Consider the following 20,585-nt stretch of genomic DNA (forward strand, 5'->3'; position numbering starts at 1 on the left):
AGAAGTGCATTTAGTCATTTGTTATGTTTGGCTTATGGGGTGCAGAGTGTGATTTCAGTTGCTCGAGTTTTCTTGTGCTTTTCAGCCCATTTTTAATTGCTTTGTCTTTGTATGTGAGCTACAGGTCTTTGTTCTCTAAACTATAAAGTGCCAAGAGGATTTAAGTATTATCACTGTGATTTATGTTACCCTTTAGTGCTTTGTCTCTCTTTCCCAGCTGGTTTATGATGACTAATGTCAACACTTTGGTTCCAGTTACCTCTCTTGGGCAAGGTGATAGTATAATGTAACACGGCATTTAAAAGAATAGACCACATCTCTCTTCTGAATGTTAAAATCACTGATGTAGCAAGAAGCAATCATAACAATAGATGTATCTTTTATTCACAGATAAAAACTGAAGCAAGCTGTTATAATACATATTTGTACAAAGGATTTGAAAAAACCATAAAAAGGAAGATGATTAGAAAATATGATTCAGTATGAAATGTGGGTATTACATACACTAGTAAACCTTTCCAAAAGTATTTGTTTGGCAACAATTTATCAATAGTTTCCACACTTAAGTGGCCTCCTTCAAAAAAGCACAAATCTCATGCAGCATGTATAAACTTGATCCTGAGGATTTGCCTTCCTTAGAAAAACTGTAAAAAGATATACTATTTGTCTTAAAAGTTCAAAATGCAAATGCTATATTTATAGTCAAAACTATATAAAAATATGGACCTAACTTAACATTTACAAAAAGTTTTTGCTCCTTTTTTTTCTTCTTTTTTTTTTCTGCTTGTTTTATGGTTTTGGTACTAAACATAACTCTCAATTCCTGCAATCAGAAGAGAGGAAAAAAAAAACAAAACCAAAATAAACCACAGTGCCCTTTGTAGACTTCCTCCTGGTACGTTTACAACTCTAAAAAGACCAGGTCTGCGATAATTGAGGTTAGTAACCAAGGAAGTAGGTAAGCAGTTAATATATATATATATATATATGTATATATAAAATGCAAAACAAACATTTCTTTTGATCTGAAAATGTAATAATACAAAACCTGAAGGTAAATCAATCACCTCAAAATGCCATAATATACCTTTTCAATAGATAAATGTTCATAAAAATATCTTGAACCCTAACCGAGAAAACAATTATAATACAATTTTAATTCTGCTACATAAAACAGCTTTTCTATGAAACAAGAAGGCAAGTTCAGGTATGAAAACATAATTTACTTATTGCTTTTGCTACAATGTTGTTTGTTTGTTTTTTTTTTACATATAGTCATAAATACACTATACAGTATAAAATATTTCATAGGAATACATTTTGTGGTCTGCTTAGGTTTGCTGGCTTTAATTCTAGCACCAAATTAAAAAAAAAAAAATCAGATCAACTTTAAAGGCACTTCCATTGTATGTTTGTTTGTTTGTTAATTAACATCTTGGTTTGTATTAAATTTCATTGCTTCCCTCTGGCAGAGGCAATACTTGATCCTACTTTTGTCTTTGTACAGTTCAGGTCACATTGAGGCACCAAATGATTCATGAACATTCCATTCCTCAGCTGTTTCTTTCTCTTACAACATTCATCATTGCTTTTTCGTCTTCACCTTTCCTCCTTCACTTCCCAGCTACTTAAACTCATTACTTCTTCATATCAGACAGACCAGCTTCACTTCCTTCAGTCCCTTGAAAAACCTCTCTCTTCAGACCTCCACTTCCTTCACTCCATCTTGAGCATCTGTTATTCCAATATCAAAACACGTCACTATCATGATATGTGACTTGCACAGATTAACACACTGCTCCAGTTCCTCTGTCACTTGTTCCAGTGCCTCCAGGTACTCCTGTGACTCCTTATCAAGATCAGGATCCACTTCAACTGTCAGACAGAAAAAAAATCTGACTAAGAGAAACAGCTCATAGCAAAACAGTGTTCTATCACAAAGGGGCCAACAACATAGAGTACTATTTTATTTCTTTTAAACCAAGAATTCTTTTTCTTTCTATTTTTCATCAGATAGCAAACTCTGTTTTGACATTCCATTTAATAAGCACTCAGTCTGTGAACAAATCTTGTACCTCAGCTTCCCAGCTGATATGGAAACAGTTACTTCCTTCTTTGTAAAGGTGGGGCTAAAGGATATCTGGAGAGGAACCTTTACAAAGGCATATAGTGGCAGGATGTGGGGTACTGGATTCAAACTCAAAGAAGCCAGATTAGACATTAGGATGAAATTCTTCACCATGAGGGTGGTGAGGCACTGAAACAATTTGCCCAGAGAAGTTGTGGAAGCTACAACCCTGGAAGTGCTCAAAGTCAGGCTGGATGGGACCTTGAGCAACCTGGCGGAGTAGGAGGTGTCCCTGCACACAACAACTTGGGGTTGAAACTAGATGATTGTTCAGGTCCCTTTCAACCCAAACCCATTATATGATTCTGTGACTCTATGAAAGAAGGATAATAAAAGGTTATATAAATATTTAATAAGGATCACAGTGAGTCTTTGCATTGTTTTGACATCCTTTTCTGGTTGGTTTGGAGGGTTTTTTTGTTCATTTCTGGTACCATGCAGCATTGAACAAACTCTCTATCACAGAAATACAAATGTAGCTACAGCATATTTTATGGCTCAGCTCAGCAAAACATCTTAGCAAGGGCCTAACTTTCCAGTGTGTGCTGGTTTGAGGCTAATTTTTGCTGAGAGAAATTAAATCCTTAGCTATGAGAAGAAAGAAAAACCTCAACAGTAACCTGTATCACCATTCTTCTGCTGAGAAACACAACTAGGCAAAATACAGATAAGACAGGCACTTCACACACACACTTCTCAGCCCTCACTTCTGGCTGTGCCCTCTTTCTGGCAGTCTGGTCTCTGTGGCTGACTCTGCCTTTATCTCTCTAATCCACCTAACCCCTTTTTCTTCTAACCTCCCTGTCTTTTTTCTTTTTTTGACATCTCACCTCAGATCTCCAGATTTATCACGTGAGATATAGGTGGGTTGATCTGGTTATTTCTGAAGGGAGGGAAAGACAGAAGGGGAAGGGAGTTTGGGTTGGGAGCCCTCCCGGGGATTTTGATTGTTTCTGGGAGGGGTATTGTGTCTCTGTGTTACTTTTAATTTGTATATATATGCTTGTATATTGTGCTAAGCTGTAAATATAGCTTCATTCTTTAACTTCCAGCCATCTGAGTCTAGTCTGGGTGATTTTCTTAAGTGTGTGTCAGGGGGCAAGCAGCTCCCAAACCATCACGCAGTGGAACTGTTTGCACGCTGAAAGTTTGCTACGTGATGACAATATTTATGTTTTTGCAAAATACTTACAGTCTTCTTTCCATTTATTTGGATCCATCATCAACCTGCACTTTGTTTCTTCCAGCTCTTCTTTCAATACTTCATGCTTTGCCTTTACTTCTCTGATACGTTGCTGGCGCCTTTCTAGTATCTTCAGCTTAGTATGGAAATACATTAGACCCTTTTAAGACACAGAAAGGCCATTTTATGAATTTTCCTGTTGTAAGGTGATCTCCAACAGTTTGACACAAAGTGCTCCCAGCTCATCACTTGTAAGAGTTAGCAGATAGGTTGTTTTGTGTGTCTGTGGGGTTGGTGTGTTTTTTGAGTGGGTATCTGATTATTTTTTCTTGTAATGTTTACATCAGTGGATTCTAATCTAGAAAAAGAGCACACTACATCACTTGAGCATTTGCTGCACTTCTCTGGGTTAGCAAACATCTCTTAATATAATGTGAAAATACTATTTTTTGAAGAGAAATGATTATCCCAGCACTTCAGATGATAAACACTGCCTAATAATAATGTTATGAGTTATATTTAATCCTAAAACACATGAATACTTATTGTCTTAAAAGCATTCCTACCTTCTCAACATCCTGGAAAGGCTATTATGAAAGAAATGGGAAAAATGCATCAGAAGAATATCGAATCGTAGCCTCCCAAAAAGAATTAGCTGAAGTGTTTTCCAATTACAAGTAAATTAAACTCAGTGTATCCCTGATTTAATAGAATCCTGTCATTTACATAAAGAGTTAATGACCCTATCGTTGAGGGAGTTTGTAAGGTTTCATCATCCAGGCTGAGATTATAAAGTCTTCTCATAACGTATTCATTGGTAACTTCCACTTACACCATCAGTCACGTTAAGACACAATTAATTTTAGACAGTAATCATTTTCATTTTCTGTTAAGGGTACCCCAACATATGAATTGCAAAATTAATAATTATAGCACTTTAATTGCAATCAATTTCCTGAACACCATTCTAGCATTCAAGCAAGGAGTCTCCCTCTATACTGTAATTCAAGTTGTCTACAGCTGTTGTAAAAAACGTGCTGACCTCAGTTTCCTCCTGTCTGTGTCGCTGTAATCGTTCCACATCATCAATCTCATAAACTTTAATTTCAAATGGCTCTTTTAAAGTGCCTGGCAAAGGTGGTAGATCAACCCATTGGCCAGTGACACTGGGTTTTCTTCCTAGAGAGGCAGCATCTGGCAAGGGAGCGGGAATCAGTCTGCGACGCTGGAGACCTAAAATACAGAAGACAAGCGTTCCTCAGGCTCGAAAACACCAACAAAGTGCAGAATGTACTACAGTGAATTAAAGAGAGATCTAAAGTCTCAGGATACTTAGGAAGAAATGCTTCTCTTGATCTTTTTCTTTTAGTGAAATGCCCTCAGGCTGTTAATTGAATCACTGCCTTGGCAAACTATGTTTCACTTGCTTCATGGATGACTGTAAAAGCAGTCCCTTTCCTAAAGCAGATGTCTGAGCATCATTTCTTTAGTCTCTTCTTGCAACAAATATGAACTTTTCTTTGGTGGGCTACGATGGTATTCATTACCTTGCAACAGCAATGAGACTGTGAGTAACTTAAAACCAATAGAGATAATGCAGGCAAAGCTGGAAATGTGCTCCTCAACTTCAAGCCAAGCAAGGCTACCTAAGATCACTATAGTACCTCCTTGCTCCCTCCAGAGCTACTACCACTGCTTTAAGTAGCTGAAACTATCAGTTTTTCAATGACTTTGTGGGACTGGGAGGCATTCAGAAGGCAGCAACCAACTAAGCTGCAAGTTAAGTCATATCCAATGTCAAGGCACATCATCACCCTTTTGCAACAGCACCCAGAAGCTCAAAGCATGGCAAAACTCACCAGTTCCTCAGCAGGAGGGCTCCCAGATTTGCTGACAGAATATTGCCACCTCAATGCATCTGCCAGGGCTCATGTTTCACAAAGCAGAGACTGACTTAATGTCCTTCAAGGATGCTGGCTCTTTTGTATATTTTTAGCCTCTCTTCATTCTCCTGTATTCCCAGTGCTCTATGCTTAGGTTGCTGAACGAGGCTGCCGGTCATTAGCTACATGGCACTGACTGTCAGTGATTCTTTATGATACTATGGTAGGACTTCAACTTAGATTAGTAAAAATGAATACTCTAAGAGCTGTCATACAAAATTGACTTTTGAGGCTGGCTACAATTGGAAGCACTTAACATGAGCACCAGCTGCAAAAGTAATTAGGAAAGGTACTAGAGCAGGAACAGAGACCTGACTCTTGTAAGCCCACCTTTGCATAGCGTGGTAGGAAATGTCTACTTTGACAGAGTACATGAGCCACAGCCACATCTTCCAAATGACTCCCCCATCTGGTTTCCTGTCACTTACAGTATCACAGTATCACAGTATCACCAAGGTTGGAAGAGACCTCACAGATCATCAAGTCCAACCCTTTACTACAGTGCCCAAGGCTAGACCATGGCACCAAGTGCCACATCCAACCTTGCCTTGAACTGCCCCAGGGACGGCGACTCCACCACCTCCCCGGGCAGCCCATTCCAGTGTCCAATGACTCTCTCAGTGAAGAACTTTCTCCTCACCTCCAGCCTAAATCTCCCCTGGCGCAGCCTGAGGCTGTGTCCTCTCGTTCTGGAGCTGGCCACCTGAGAGAAGAGAGCAACCTCCCCCTGGCCACAACCACCCTTCAGGTAGTTGTAGACAGCAATAAGGTCACCCCTGAGCCTCCTCTTCTCCAGGCTAAACAACCCCAGCTCCCTCAGCCCACTCTCTGAAGTGTCTTTTAAAAAGCAAACAAACAAAACAAAACAAAGAACTTTGTATCACAGCACTATCACAGTTCAATAGGCTAATTTTTCAATTAGCATTAGCATGAGGGTCGTACACACCTTGCTGCTCTGCCCCTAAGCCTTACCTTTGGCTAATCTCAAGCACATTCAGCAGTCCTCACTAAATCACAGTCTTGTCAGCTCCAGGCCTATTCCCTTGTTTCCAAACTACAGTCCCCACCTATCTTACTGGAATTCTCTCACAGAAGCTTAGCAGCAGAGTTCCTCCTCTCCTCACTGCTTTTCTCTCGACAGTTTGCCCTGACACTCAGCTGATCCTCACAAAAACACACCAAGCCCAGACGGCATTCTCACCCTTCCCTACCCGCCCATAACACAGTCCTACTTTGGGCTGCCCTGGTGCAGGGCTCTCCGCCAACCCTCCGAAGCGTGGACGGAACATCTCCTCATCTACTGATGACCATTTTCTGCCTCCTCCCTTGCAGGGAGGCTGCTGGTGCCCCGGGGCACCTGGCCCCTCTCCTGCCCTTTCCGCTGCAGCACCTGTGTCACACCTGCAGCTTTGAAGTGAAATAAATGACAAGTATCTGCTGTCACGGCAATACACATGCACACGCAAACGCCTGCAGACAGTCCAGCTCCCCACCGTGTTTCCCGAGATCTCCGTTCCCTGCCTGCCAGATACTGCAAAAAGCCTCCATCCTCGGGGATGCACCAGAGTGCCAGCGGACACACAGTCAGCTTCCCCTTCATTTATTACCTGTAGATCGTTTTTTGGGGGACTTGAGGCTCCTCATCCGGCCGGGTGATGACATTCCGCTTTCACTCATGGAGTCATGTGCTGAGGAGGCACTGCCGGTGGCCTCGCTGTCTCGAATCATGCTCTCATAACCGCTGCTGCCCCCACTGTGGTAAAACAGAGCTGTCCTCCCCATGGCTGGCGGCAGCTCTCCGCTCAGGACACTGCTGTTGTCACTGCCATGCCCACTGCTGTACCGCTGCGGCCGACGGGGAGCCGTTATCTTGCTGTACGGAGACGGCAGCACCGGGATTTGCGACTTCTCGTCGCTGAGGTTAACGCCACTGTCATTGCCGCTGTCGGAGTCAGTGGAGCCTCGGAAGTGTCCCGCTTTGCCAGAGCCACCTGACGCCAGCTCATTCACACGGCTGTTGGCCGCTCTCATGGCCTGCTTGGTCCCCATGATGGTCCCTCGGCCAGGTTTGCCGCTAACAGGTTGCATGGAGCGCGGGACTGCCTTCCCGCTGGGGGCCACACCACAGCCCTTCCCTGCAGGCTGTGCCAGGGACTTCACAGAGGAGCTAAGAGACTTTGACCCACTGGTGGAGAGCCCTCGACTTTTATTCCCATTTGTTTGAATCTTCTGGTTAGCTGTGGGTTTTGCCTGGTTGTTTTTACCGGGCACAGAAGTGTTGAAGGCTGGTGGTAGACCCACACCAGAGGCAACTGGGGGGACACCCAGCCTGGGGACGGAGCGCCCTGCCCGGTTGTTGCTGATGGCCCCACTCTCCCTTGTCACGCTAGCTTTGGATCCGACCGATGTCAGGCTATCACACCTCTCCAGGGACATGTGGCTCCCGTAACGGTGCATGGCTTCGTTCTTTGATGCCTTAGTCTTTAAACTGGATGTCATCTTGGGCAAAGAGTGGTCACCCCTCAGGTTCATTTTGCTGTTGGCACTTTCACTGAAGTAAGACCCAGCTTTCAGCCGCAAATCTGCTTCATCTTCAGCCCTTGCTGTGGCAGTTCTAGCAAAGTCCAGGCCAGAGGCTTTTCCCCCACCATTACCCAGACCAACAGGTTTCTGCTCCAGGCTTGATTTGCGTACAGGAGGTGTTGGTGGTGTTGGCCCACCTGGCCTAGGCAACACGGTTGATTTCTGTGGTGTGCTCTTTTTTCCCAGTGATGATTTCAAGCTGCCAGTGGCCAAGGGAGCCTCTGAATTCCCCCGGGCCACAGCCTCTGGCAATGTACTGTTAGCATGTGACACTGGCATCACTCCTAGCGTAGTGGCTCCCCTCTTCAGCTGTGGCATCTTCATTGCAACTTCCGACTTCTTTGCAGCTCCACCAGAGGATTTGCAGGCCATTTCACAACCATCCACAACTCTCTGTGAGCAGGCAAGCATAGTCTGCGACTTTGTTGGCTTGGCTGCTGCACCAAAACACTGGGCAGCTTTTCCTGGCTGCTTCTCAGTACCAACCGTGTGAGATTTTGGAGACAGGAGTGAGTCTGCAGGTTTTGCTTCTGACTGATAATCAGTGCGCAACAGCCACGGATCTTCAAACATACCATGTGGATTCTGCAGCTCTTTATAGCTGAGGACAGTATTATTGTGGATTGGAGACGAGGTAGTTTTTGGTTTTCTAGGAAGACTAGAATGGATGGTTTCTATCACAGGCATATCACGAGAATGACTAAATTTTATTTTTATGGGCTGATCAGTGACACAGAAAGCACTTTTCATCTGAGATGCTTTGGTAGTTTCAGAGGTTTGAGGGCTTTTGCTGATGCCTGAGGACAACTTGCTGGAATTCAAGCTCTCACTCTCCAGTTCAGAGAAGCAAAATCCACTGTCATTCAGAGCACTTTTCAGGGGGACTGATAAATGGGATGAATCCAATGTGAAGTGTTCCTCGGACTTATTACAGCTGTAAGATGACTGTGCAACAAAACTGTCACTAGATTGGGCTCCATCACTTTCAACTGTACAGATGCTGACTTCACTAAGCCATGAACTGATGGAGGAACGTCTGCTGCTAGTAAAGGGATCCTTAGCAAAGGGCACAACAATATCAATATTTACACCAGTAGAAGTCTCCTGTGAGGTATAAGCATCAAACTCATCATTTATGCTGCTGATAATACTGACCGGCCTTGAACCCGATGCAAGGGCCTGAAGGGAGCAGTCGCTGTTAAAGCTAATGATACTGGAAGGTCTTCCATTATCCATAATCCCACTAATGGATAGTTCTTCCACCACAGTGAAAACAAGCTCATCCTCTCCATTCAGCTCAACAGGCTGCTGCAAAGTCACCGTGGTGGTTAGTATATCCCGATCAAAACATTTCGCTCTGAACGCTGACCTGAAGCTGTGGACCTCTATAGCACCTGACTGATTCTGGGTGTTGCTACCAACCAGGAACATGCTTCCCACAGGGTTTTGCTCAGCTTTGTTTCCCATCTGCTTGCTCATTCCCACAGGAGGAGTCCGAACTGCATTGCTGTTATCCAGCTCCAAATTCTCAGCTTTGGAGCTCAATACATGCTCTTTCTGCTGTGGAGGGGGAGGTGCTGGACTTGGTAAGGGTCGCTTTGCATACAAGGACTTTTCCTTAATGCCACATTCAGCTGTGGCCTTATTCTGCTCTGGATTCCTTGAAGGGCTACACCTTGAGGACGGCAGAGAATCAGTGATTGTCTCTCTTTCTCCCTCCAGTATCAAGTCTATTATTTTGTTGTCAGCTCTGCTCTGCGGCTTGGAAAGCTCTGTTTTTAACTGAGATGTGCTCTTCTCATGACAATTACCATTGCTGCCCCTTGGTGCAACAGCCTGGAAAGGAAGGTTATGACTTTTTTGGGGGGATAGAGTTTCTTGTGGAACTGATTTCTTAAATCCTCCAGGAGGAGTAGATATTTTTTCCTTTATCAGCTTAGACTGAGCACTTTCTGTACCTCCAGGGACTGGACTACAATTAGATACAACAGACATTTCTCCACAAGCAAATCTGATGGGTTCCTCACTTCCGTCAATGCACTCTAACCTTTCTTGCAGCTCAGCAAAAGTGTTGCATTTAAAATGGTCCTTGTCAGAACTCCTTCCAGTAGCAGAATTGTCTTTACTTCTCTTCTTGTTTAGGGATGGGATTATGGGAACAAACTCTGGAGGACCCTCATTATCTGTCAATTCTCTGTCAGATAAAGCTGCACCATTGGGACCAACATAGATGACAGTATCACAAGACTGTTCACTGCTGGAGGAATAATCAGGATCACTAGATATACTTAGGACAGGAAGGTCAGGGTCAAGGGCAACAGTTCTTGGGTGGAATGGTCGCAAGTGGGGTGGTCTTCGGACATGTCCTTCTTCACATGAACTCTCTCCTCCAGATGAACTGGAGGCATACTGCAAATGAACAATAAGGGAGAAGTTATTAGTATTAACTGATACATAAGTATATTTATATGTACCCATAACTGATTAAAAGGTCAGGTTTAACATATACTCTGTGATTTGTGTATACTATCACAACTATGTCTAGTGGAAAAATGTTAAAATGAGAATTAAAATAACAAGGTCATGCTACATAGATTTTAGTACTGTCATGGGTTGAGTTGAATCTGCTGATGATATTCAATACCATGATGCCATCGTGCCAGCTGCAAAATGAAAGTGGTGGCTGGAGCAAAGTATCACAGGGCTTGAAATTCAGATTGTAACATGAGAGGCTTCCTGTTCCAGTTGCTATTTTGGTTTCACGGTTTGGGGTGTTAAGTCTTTTCTGCTGGGTGGGCTGCTAGCCAGAGGGTAGGGGAGCTTGGTGGCTTCTGCTGCTTCTGCATTTTCCTGTTATTCTGCAAATACGCTACTTTATATCATAGAATCATAGAATCAACCAAGTTGGAAGAGACCTCCAAGATCATCCAGTCCAACCTATACCCTGTATGATCTCATTTCCAGCAAAGCTCTTCATCTCAACCCAGACTTTGGGGATTATTTTATGTCTTACTTTCCCTGCCATCGGTGCTTGGGGAGGGGGCTTGTGAGAGCAGGCTGTGTTAAGCCAGGACAACTGTATTAGAAGTAATATAACAATCCTACATTTTCAAATAGTATCCATTAAATACTGTGCATTGTCTTTCTCCTTCAACAGTTTTCTGTTCCTTCCTTATTGGATTTTAATTACTAGAAATAAGAGCTTTTGAGATGGTTGCACATATAAGCAAAGAACAAAAAGAAGGGAATTTCAGGATTAAGGATTGGAGGTGGGATGGTGGCTCAGTGCCAAGTCATTTGCCAGTTCCTCTCCTGAGCTTTCATACATTTTGTGTTACTTCATAGTGCCGAGAAATCCCATCTTCCCCCACTGAGAGGTCAGGAGAACTCATTTTCAAATGAATTAATTTCTGCTTCTTTGTGAACCAACCTTAGATTTCTTCTTTCTCATTCGGTGGATTCGCGACGCAAGCTGAATGGTGGTGAGAGTTTCTGCATAATTGGCTGGGGAGTCAGAAATATGTGCAATCATAGTAGTTCTGCAGTTGATGTTCCCAAGGGATTCCCTCAACAACATGGTCAACTTGTTGTCCCTGTGTAACAAACAGGAACACAAAGATAGTTTAAAGAAATTACAATCCTTTTTTTTGCATATTCTTGCACTTGTAGGATACATGCATGTATGGTACATGTAGATAAAAAACATGCTCCTATTATTTGAGCATACTTAAATGAGTCTGAATGTCCATATACAAAAATACCAATACTGCCTATGTACTTGCAATATAGCATCAGTGCCACCCCACCTAATCTAATTTCCAGTGTGTTTGCTGTGCTCTACTCTGCAACAGACAATAGGAAGCAGAATTTCTCTCTGAAAGCTTTCTTAGCGATGCAAATCATCCACTACGGACAGCAAAACTCACAAGACAGGTGACAATTTGTCCTCCCTTGGTCTCTGAGACACCTCTACCCAGGGCTCCCTGGACACTGCTTCCTATTGCACCCTTGAGCTGACCCAACATGTGGGGACTACCATCATGGCCACTCACTAAACTGCATCAAGTGACAAAGTCAAAGATCTGCTCTTCTCTGTTCTAACCCTCTACTCCAACTAGCCCGAGGAAGTTACCTTCCTGCCTAATAAAGAAAGAAAGAACACCTGTTTGAGATGCAGCACTAGATAAATATGTGAAATGACATGATTGATAACAACAGCACAAGGTTATAATGCACAAAGGCAAGAAGCAATTAAATTTAAGGATCGAAGGCCAAGTTCTGGTAAGGGTGTTTAGAATGTGGCTGTCATCTTTAAGGTGGGCTCCCCACAGGTGTGCTTGACATAACATTAATACCAACTACACTTCACAAAAGGAACACACCTAAATGTTCACTTCTGCTAAACAAACATGCAATGGGGAAATCTCCTTTATTTTTCATTGAAAATGCATAGTGTTCAAAAAGCCTTTGATGAACATACTTGACAAACTCTCTCAGATCTGAAAATTTCAGTACAGATTTTTTTCATTTGGAAAAAGGAGAGAAAATCCTATGAAATTTTGATGAAGTTGTTCACCAATGACCAGCTGGCTGAGACCAGTTTAAATTCCACATCCAGGAGACAAATAGGAGACAGAACATTTTGGACATTTTGCCTGTTTTTTTCAACAATCAAACCCTCCCCAACATTTCGTTCAACTTAAGTATACAGCAATATGCAAGTAATTTTCAGCCACATAATTAAGCATTCCATGTTCCTAGGGGACATTTTGAAAAGTTGTGTGTATGCAGAGAATCACAGAATCAACCAGGTTGGAAGAGACCTCCAAAATCATCCAGTCCAACCTAGCATCCAGCCCTGTCTGATCAACTAGACCATGGAACCAAGTGCCTCATCCACTCTTTTACTGAACACCAAGAAAAGCTGGAGATGGGTAGGTTCAGACTGGAGGTGAGGAGGAAGTTCTTCACCACGAGAGTGGTGAGAGCCTGGAATGGGTTGCCCAAAGAGGCCCCATCCCTGGAGGTGTTTAAAGCCAGGCTGGATGAGGCTCTGGCCAGGCTAATCTAGGGTAGGGTGTCCCTGCCCATGGCAGGGGGGTTGGAACTAGATGATCCTTGTGGTCCCTTCCAACCCTGACTGACTCTATGATTCTATGACCTCCAGGGTGCCCATTCCAATGGCAAATAACTCTCTCTGTGAAGAACTCACATATAGACAGGTAGATGAACAGATACAAGTATTTATGATATAGAAGTGACCTTAAAAGAAGAATGACCCCTCTCTGATAGAACTTCTTGCAACTTCATCTTAGGTAAAGAGCAAATTGTTGACGCAATCCATTGCTAATTTAACACCAGCCACAAATTTAAGACAATGCAGACAATCATTCACTTACTTATATGGCACATGCTTAGCACCATTAATTAAGGCCAGAATTACATTGCCCAGAGCAGAGAGTGACAGACAGAGAGAGCCTCCTCCATCTCGGCTCTTGCTCAGCACTTTTTCACAGCTCCCTAGATCAATAAGATGCAAACGGCTGCGTCCTCCAGACACTAAAACAAAAAAGGGGAAAAAGGTTTGTACATCACTTTCTTGCATGGACTCAAGCCAACCTTGGTATTCAAAATGTATTCAGATTAGGAAAATAATGACCTACAGCATGGAATAATGACCAAAATAAATATTAATAGTAAGGAAAGCAGAAATTAGCCACAGCTACTGAAGTTAAAAGTGTCTTCATTGGCTTGAGGGTTCACATCACTTTTTCTTCCTGAGTTTGTTGCATATCTTTGTTTCAACTAACCCAAACCCACATCATTTAAAACAGTAGGGTAAGAAGAGTCATACTTCCTCCTTTGCCACTCTTCTCCATGCGATACTGGTATATGTGAAGAGTAAAGAGCATATGTGAATTCCTCCTATCTTCTTCCTCACATTCAGGTTTGCTGGTGCTCCTGGCAGCAATTGCAGCATCAAGGAAAAAGGCAGCTTTCTCTGCCGTCGGGGCCCTTAGCTCGCTTTGGTTTTGAAGCTTGAATATAAACAGGAAAATAACTAATTAGCAAAAGGCCATTTTGTTTTATTGGTTTTTGCTGAACTAGCTAAATCTCTTGGGCACTAAGAGAAACAAATATATACACCATGGGAGAAAGGCTTATAAATTAAAGCAATTTTTTTTCACTGCCTTAAAAGTTGTCATAATTGTTGTCAGATAAAAGAAAATAGAAAGGAGAGGAAAAGCTGGCTCAGAAAAATCTCTGTTGTGATATCCATTATACCTGGGTTCCACATATTGGATCTTCTCTCAGATAAACCCCGGGAGACTGGCCATCCTGAAGGCTGCCAGTGGCTACTTCAGCTAATAAATCCTTAAGGTTTTCATCTTTGCCACTGATCTCCACAGCAGATACTCTAATAGAGAAACGAGTCCCAGTTTTTTCTTTACGTTCATTGATTAATTTGAAGAGCCAAGAAATTGCACAGGGGATGATACCAAGGCTTTGTGTGGAGTTATCTTTCCCAATCATGGTAAAAGACTTTCCTAGAAAGAAAAGATGAACATGAACTTACTTTTCTTTTACAAGACAGTGTCTGATGATATCACCACTGTACATTATATGCAATGGCAAGCACTGAAGAGGTAGGAGGAAAGAGTAAATGCACAAATACAGACCGCGTAATTATTACTCCATCACTATTTATTCAATTAGGTTTGTAATTTTTGTAACTCAGACTCACAGCAGATTAATGTTGAAAACATTTCTGATCTTTTGATTTTCATCACAAGGCACCTATACCAACTTGCTCTTGAATAAGCTAATCTGATGTTACATTCTACCTTTTCAAATTAAAACTCACAATCCCAGCGTAGAAATAAACCATGGTAAGTTTGCAAAGCTAATTAAAAAGAAATTCTAATCTATTCATATACTCCAGGTTTATTGTTCCAGGAGCTGACAGCATGTAATTACCACACTGACATAGTAATTAACTGTAACGAATTTGGGAGCTCACCAAGCTTGACGTGACCAAAGCAAAATATGCAGCCATCTGCACCATTCACAACAGACTGGATTACTTCTGCTACTGTTCCAGAGCATACCTCAGCCTGAAAGAAAGATTGCAGACAAATAAGTAACAGAGCACACACTGCTATGGTTTTTACTGTTCTTCTGTAATGAAATAAATGGCTCAATACTTTCGAGGGGCAATATTCTCCCCATTTTTATGGCATCTCTCCTATTATTTTTGTAACTATGCTGTCTCAAAAAAAAAACAACAGTAATAAAATATGGTACTCCAGCCTAAAATAGTTTCCACTTCTATTAAACCAATTTTCTTGGAATATTGATTCTATGACTAATGTAGCAAACTGAATGCTATCCAACCAGGCTTCCTGCTGATATAATAGCCTAGCCAAGGCTATTCAGCAGTAGTAGCAACTCCACTGAAATTAAGCTGCTCAAAAGTTTTCACAGGAATTAGAAAGACTGGAGAAAAGGCTTTAAGATCCAGGAATAAGACTTCATATTACAGAATCACATTTTCCTTTTCTAGAGGAAACATCATCATCAATAAAGTGAACTTGGTAAAATATTTGAGCACGCTAAACCCAGTTTATCCACGTCAGTGAAGGTTTCAAATGTATAATAAGATGATCTATTAAATACAGCAACTATGGGCAGGGGAAGAAAGGATGGTGTAAATGTGTAAGTACAGTGAAATGATAAGGCTCTGCTTTCAGGTGAATGGCAGCAAGCTGGCCTCAAGAAATGATGCCAGCACAGAAGTGCTGCACTGTCCAGCATCACTCAGGAATATCATAAACAGGCCACCCAGTAGGCCAGCCACAAGGATCTGAATGAGCTTAGACCAAACCAAGGGTCAGCAACCTGAAGGACAGGTGCCAATAACATCAGAAAATCAGGCTATGACCAGACACTTTGCAGCAAGTTTGGCAACACACATAAGGAATAGCAACTTCCAGTTCCGGACTAGTGCTTATTTCTGCACAGACACCATGAAGTTATGCGGGATCTAAAATCCAACCTCCTGAAGTGATTAGCATTGTTTTAGGCATTGATGTCTGTAGGAAAGTATTCTCCATCTTTAATGTTTACCTGTAAATCAGACCTAATAGATAATTTCATATATCTAGACTGGGACCCAAAAGATTAAACAAAACCCTAGAAGAAGATCTGAGGATGAGATTCTGAACTAGACATCGTCATGTTTTCTCAACATTCATATACCATTTTCATTGTGGATATTTGGTGGTGTTTCCTTCACCCTAATTTATTTCAACAGTTCCAACTTAAAGTCATTCTTCACAAGCTGCTGAATTTGCTTTCTTTTGAAAGATGTTCTAGTTTTGTTTGGTTTTTTTTTCCCTCCTGATCCAAAGATCATTCCCAGTGGAAATGAATCCAATCTCACCCAATACACTGCAGCCCACAACCCATGCAAATACCAGCCATCCTGTCTGTATATCAGATTTCAGATCTGGGCTACTCCTATAGAAATACACTGTTTTGCAGACCAAAAGTAAAATATGCTCCAGCAGCAGCACAACCATGAAGGCAAAGTAATGAAGTAATGAGTCAAAAACACAGTATAAACAAACTGGAAAAGTCAAGGAAAAGATAAAAGCATGGCAATGCCATGGGGTTAGATGAATCTCTTCTCCTAATAAGAACATTTAGTTTAATGTTAAGCATGTTTATTTTCTATTGAAAGCAGTAGGGAAGGGCTTTGTTTCTGGGACATCAGAGAGGTTAAAACCTAACTGTATGGAACAGTGAATTTCAAATTGGCTGTGTGTCTGTCTCTAACAAGAGAAAACATAGGAAGATAATCTAGTCACACAAGAAGATAATCTAGTCAGTAAATCAATCTCCCCAGTCATTATTCCTTAATTTTATATCCTGAAAAAAATGAAAATGTAAGAACCTACCCACTTGTTTATTAATTACCATGTTTTTTTTCAGGCATTAAGGTGACTACTTCAAATAAAATTCCTCAGAAACAGAAAGAACTCTTCAGGTAATCACATTCAGTGGCTGTAAGAAGATTTAGGAGGTTTATTTAAGTGACTCCAGTACCTGCGAAGCATCCTGGGGGAAAACTGCATCAAAGGCAAACATCTTTGGAACAGCAACAACACCTCTTCTGTGGCCTGCATTGGAAGGCCCACTGGCTGCTGGATCATAAAATGTGATTTGTTTTTTTCGTGGGTCAACCTTCAGAAAGGACATGGATTCCGATGTTTCATGAGCTCCTTGAGAAGGACAAATTCTCACCATCACCTTTACCTGCAAGAATTTAGAAGAAAGCAACAATCTGAGTTCCCAGCTACAGATGAACACATGCAAAGCATTCCTCCCCTAAACCCACTCCCCTGTCCCATGACACATTCATTTGTAATATTTAGGTGTGTCAAAACAACCGTGGGACAAAACCAGAGCCAGATTTTCCAGCCTGTTTTCCACCCTGGTTGTCTTCACCGGATTTGGTTTTGAAAGCGCACTTTGTCCCTTTGGTTGGCTCTATTCCACTTTTTACCATGCAGGTGCAATACCCTGGCTAAGTAAGAGGAAACTCTAGTCTCATACCTTTCCAGAATTCAGTGTGACCAAAAGCACAAACGTGAAAATCAGTCTGGATAATGCAAGGCTCAGAAAGCTGCATTCAAACCGAACTAAATCTAGAAACTTCCAAGTCCTTATTCACATTCTTCCAATAAAAAGCTACTTCCCTTAGAGTTTTCCCAGTGAGAGGTCTTTATGCTGTCATGGATAGGCCCTTTGGTTAACTGCAGATTTAATTGGAAAGAAAGAGAGGGAAAAAGAACTAAAACAAACACTAAAAGGTCAAAAAGCTTGAAAAGAAACCAGTCACAAAGCACTTTTCTATTGCAGCATTGCAAATGCTGATTTCCTACACAGCGATTTTAGATCGCATTTATAGAGAGCTCAGGCATTGGTCATGATTCCCAAAGCAGCTTATGGGAGTCAAGTGACTGGCTCTCAGGAAAGTTCAGCAAAGGCTGCACACCTGCTTCTTCTAAGCTTCCTGGAAATCGTGGTACTACATTGCAAAACAATGAAACACTGCCTCACACCCACTTCCAACCATTTATCCTTAAGAAATTCTCCCAGGTCAGAGCCAGCATTTTGAAACACCTTTCACAGAGAACACAGGGGCTTGTTGAACTCAGTGCTGCTGAGACTGCACTTCCAGTTCTGCTTGTTTTGGACCTCTCACTACAATAAGAACATTGGAAGTTCTGGAGATTGTCTGAAGAAGGGCACAAAGCCCTTCTTTAGGATGTAGAGAGTGAGTCTTCTGAGGAGTAGCTGAAGGAACTGGGATTCTTCAGCTTAGAATCACAGAATCAGTCAGGTTGGAAGAGAACTCCAAGATCATCTACTCCAATCTAGCACCCAGCCCTAAACAATCAACTAGACCATGGCACTAAGTGCCTCAGATAGGCTTTTCTTCAACACCTCCAGGGATGGTGACTCCACCACCTCCCTGGGCAGCCCATTCCAATGCCAATCACTCTCTCTGCCAACAACTTCTTCCTAACATCCAGCCTACACCTCCCTCAGCACAACTTGAGACTGTGTCCCCTTGTTCTGTTGCTGGTTGCCTGGGAAAAGAGACCAACCCCCACCTGGTTACAGCCTCCCTTCAGGTAGTTGTAGACAGCTTTAAGTTGTAGACAGGCTTGAAGAAAAGGAAGCTGAGGGGAAACCTTATAAGTCTCTACAACTACCAGAAAGGCTTTTGTGTGGGTGCTGGTCTCTTCTCCTAAGCAACGAGCAATAGCACAAGAGGAAACAGTTTCAAGTTGCATCAGAGGAGGTTTAGACAGGACGTTTGGAAAAATTTCTTCACAGGAAGGGTTGTAAATCACTGGAACAGGCTGCCTGAGAAAGTGTGGAATCACCATCCCTGGAGGTATTTAAAAGACATGTAATACATGGTTCTGAGGAACATGGTTTAATGGTGACCTGGCAGCGTTAGATTAAGAGTTGAACTTGATAATCACAGTATCACAGTATTATTAGGATTGGAAGAGACCTCACAGATCATCAAGTCCAACCCTTTACCACAGAGCTCAAGGCTAGACCATGGCACCAAGTGCCACGTCCAATCCTGCCTTGAACAGCTCCAGGGATGGCGACTCCACCACCTCCCGGGGCAGCCCATTCCAGTGTCCAGTGACTCTCTCAGTGAAGAACTTTCTCCTCACCTCAAGCCTAAATCTCCCCTGGCGTAGCTTGAGGCTGTGTCCTCTTGTTCTGGTGCTGGCCACCTGAGAGAAGAGAGCAACCTCCTCCTGGCCACAACCACCCCTCAGGTAGTTGTAGACAGCAATAATCTTAAAGGTCTCTTCCAAACTAAATTATTCTATGAGCTTAGCCCTGAACTGGAAGCTGAATGGGAAAACTGGGCTTGAAAACATGCAACTCTGATAGTGTGATCCTCCTTTTCAGTCACTTCATATTGCTAAATTTAACCTTAAGTACACCAGAACAATTTGCCTCCTACTTAGTATGCTTCTGGAAGATTACATCATCAAAATGGTGTGCACCTATTACACTTTACACATTCTCTGTTCTTTCACAAGGGAAAAAAAATGCAGTCAGCAATTCCCTGTCACTCCTCTATCCAGTCAGCAAAAGGAGAAGCAAAGCTGAAAAGCTGCTTCAGCACAACATGGGGACAAACAGAGACCAGAGCAGTCTGAGACATCTTCTAGGAGTGCCTTCTATATCAGAGAAGATGGAGAAGTGATATCATACACACCTGCACCCAGTGGAAACAACAGAATGTAATACCCAAACCAGGATGATCCACAGCAGATGAGTCAGTTCATCAGTAAGCACTGTGCTGAACTGTCCCTGCCTTTATCAGCTGGGGAGGGTGGGTAATTTGAAAATATCATTTAGGTCCTCAACTGTTTGGTTTTTCTTCCATCCCCTCCTTTCTATAAGAGCTAAGCTGCACACAGGCATCTCTGCATAATTACTCAAGCCTCCTCACATCAAATATTTTCCACAGAGTGGCTATAAAGCTTTTCCCTAAGACTGTTTTCCAAACAAAGAGGTTAAGAAACAACTGACTTCTTCAGTAAGCACAGCAGGAGACTCCACCAAATGTATCAGCAAATTCTTCCACCTATTGACTCAAGCAGTCCCTCAGTTTCAACACTTTTTCTTTCCCTTTTCATAGTGATATGAATATAAAAAAGACAGTCCTAGAAAATAAGCAAAGCCTAGAATAAATGAAACAGCTGCTTCAAAAGCAAAGTGCATCAGAGGTGACACACTCAAGGCTGCTTCCCCATAAAAGCTCCATGCAGCCAGCTTTGTGTATTAGCCTGCTAGCTCAACCTTGACATGCTACCAAGGTGCTCAGAAAAACAACCTCCCTCGGGGATAAAAAAGAAAAGAAACCCAAAACCTAGATAAATATTTAGGTACAAATACCCACTTCAGGGTCACTTGATTAAAATTAATTTTAAAATATATGCTGTTTTCCAAAGCACTTCTCTAAATGGTCCTTTCCTTTCTCCCTTCCACCTATTATTAGATTATAGCAGCCAAAGCCTGGATAAGAGGAAAATTGGTTTACTCCTGACCTAAACAGCGAGTTACCTCCATCAGAGTGTTGCTCTCCCTAACACAAAGATGGAATCACCAACAGAAAATCCTTGTGTGTCACACATCAGCT

The 20,585-nt window shown here is 42.3% G+C and overlaps 1 protein-coding gene across 4 annotated transcripts in view; it reads right to left on the minus strand.

Annotated features, from left to right (window-relative positions):
- Positions 1–362: 362 nt before the first annotated feature.
- The window catches only part of KIF26A (kinesin family member 26A), a 124,854-nt gene continuing 104,631 nt past the window's right edge, over positions 363–20,585 (minus strand). For 3 of the 4 annotated variants that reach the window (XM_064163602.1, XM_064163763.1, XM_064163840.1), the window contains 11 exons: positions 16,946–17,155; positions 14,859–14,952; positions 14,123–14,385; positions 13,692–13,875; positions 13,237–13,396; positions 11,268–11,430; positions 6,862–10,246; positions 4,354–4,544; positions 3,878–3,898; positions 3,321–3,471; positions 363–1,875 (listed from right to left, as the gene is read on the minus strand). In XM_064163602.1, coding sequence (XP_064019672.1) covers positions 1,700–1,875; positions 3,321–3,471; positions 3,878–3,898; positions 4,354–4,544; positions 6,862–10,246; positions 11,268–11,430; positions 13,237–13,396; positions 13,692–13,875; positions 14,123–14,385; positions 14,859–14,952; positions 16,946–17,155 — 4,998 coding nt within the window. In that variant the 3' untranslated portion in view covers positions 363–1,699. The remainder of the gene's footprint in view (positions 1,876–3,320; positions 3,472–3,877; positions 3,899–4,353; positions 4,545–6,861; positions 10,247–11,267; positions 11,431–13,236; positions 13,397–13,691; positions 13,876–14,122; positions 14,386–14,858; positions 14,953–16,945; positions 17,156–20,585) is intronic. The other variant, XM_064163683.1, reaches the window with a different exon arrangement.

This window comes from Pogoniulus pusillus, chromosome 1 (genome assembly GCF_015220805.1).
Source record: "Pogoniulus pusillus isolate bPogPus1 chromosome 1, bPogPus1.pri, whole genome shotgun sequence".
Taxonomy (NCBI): Eukaryota; Metazoa; Chordata; class Aves; order Piciformes; family Lybiidae; genus Pogoniulus; species Pogoniulus pusillus.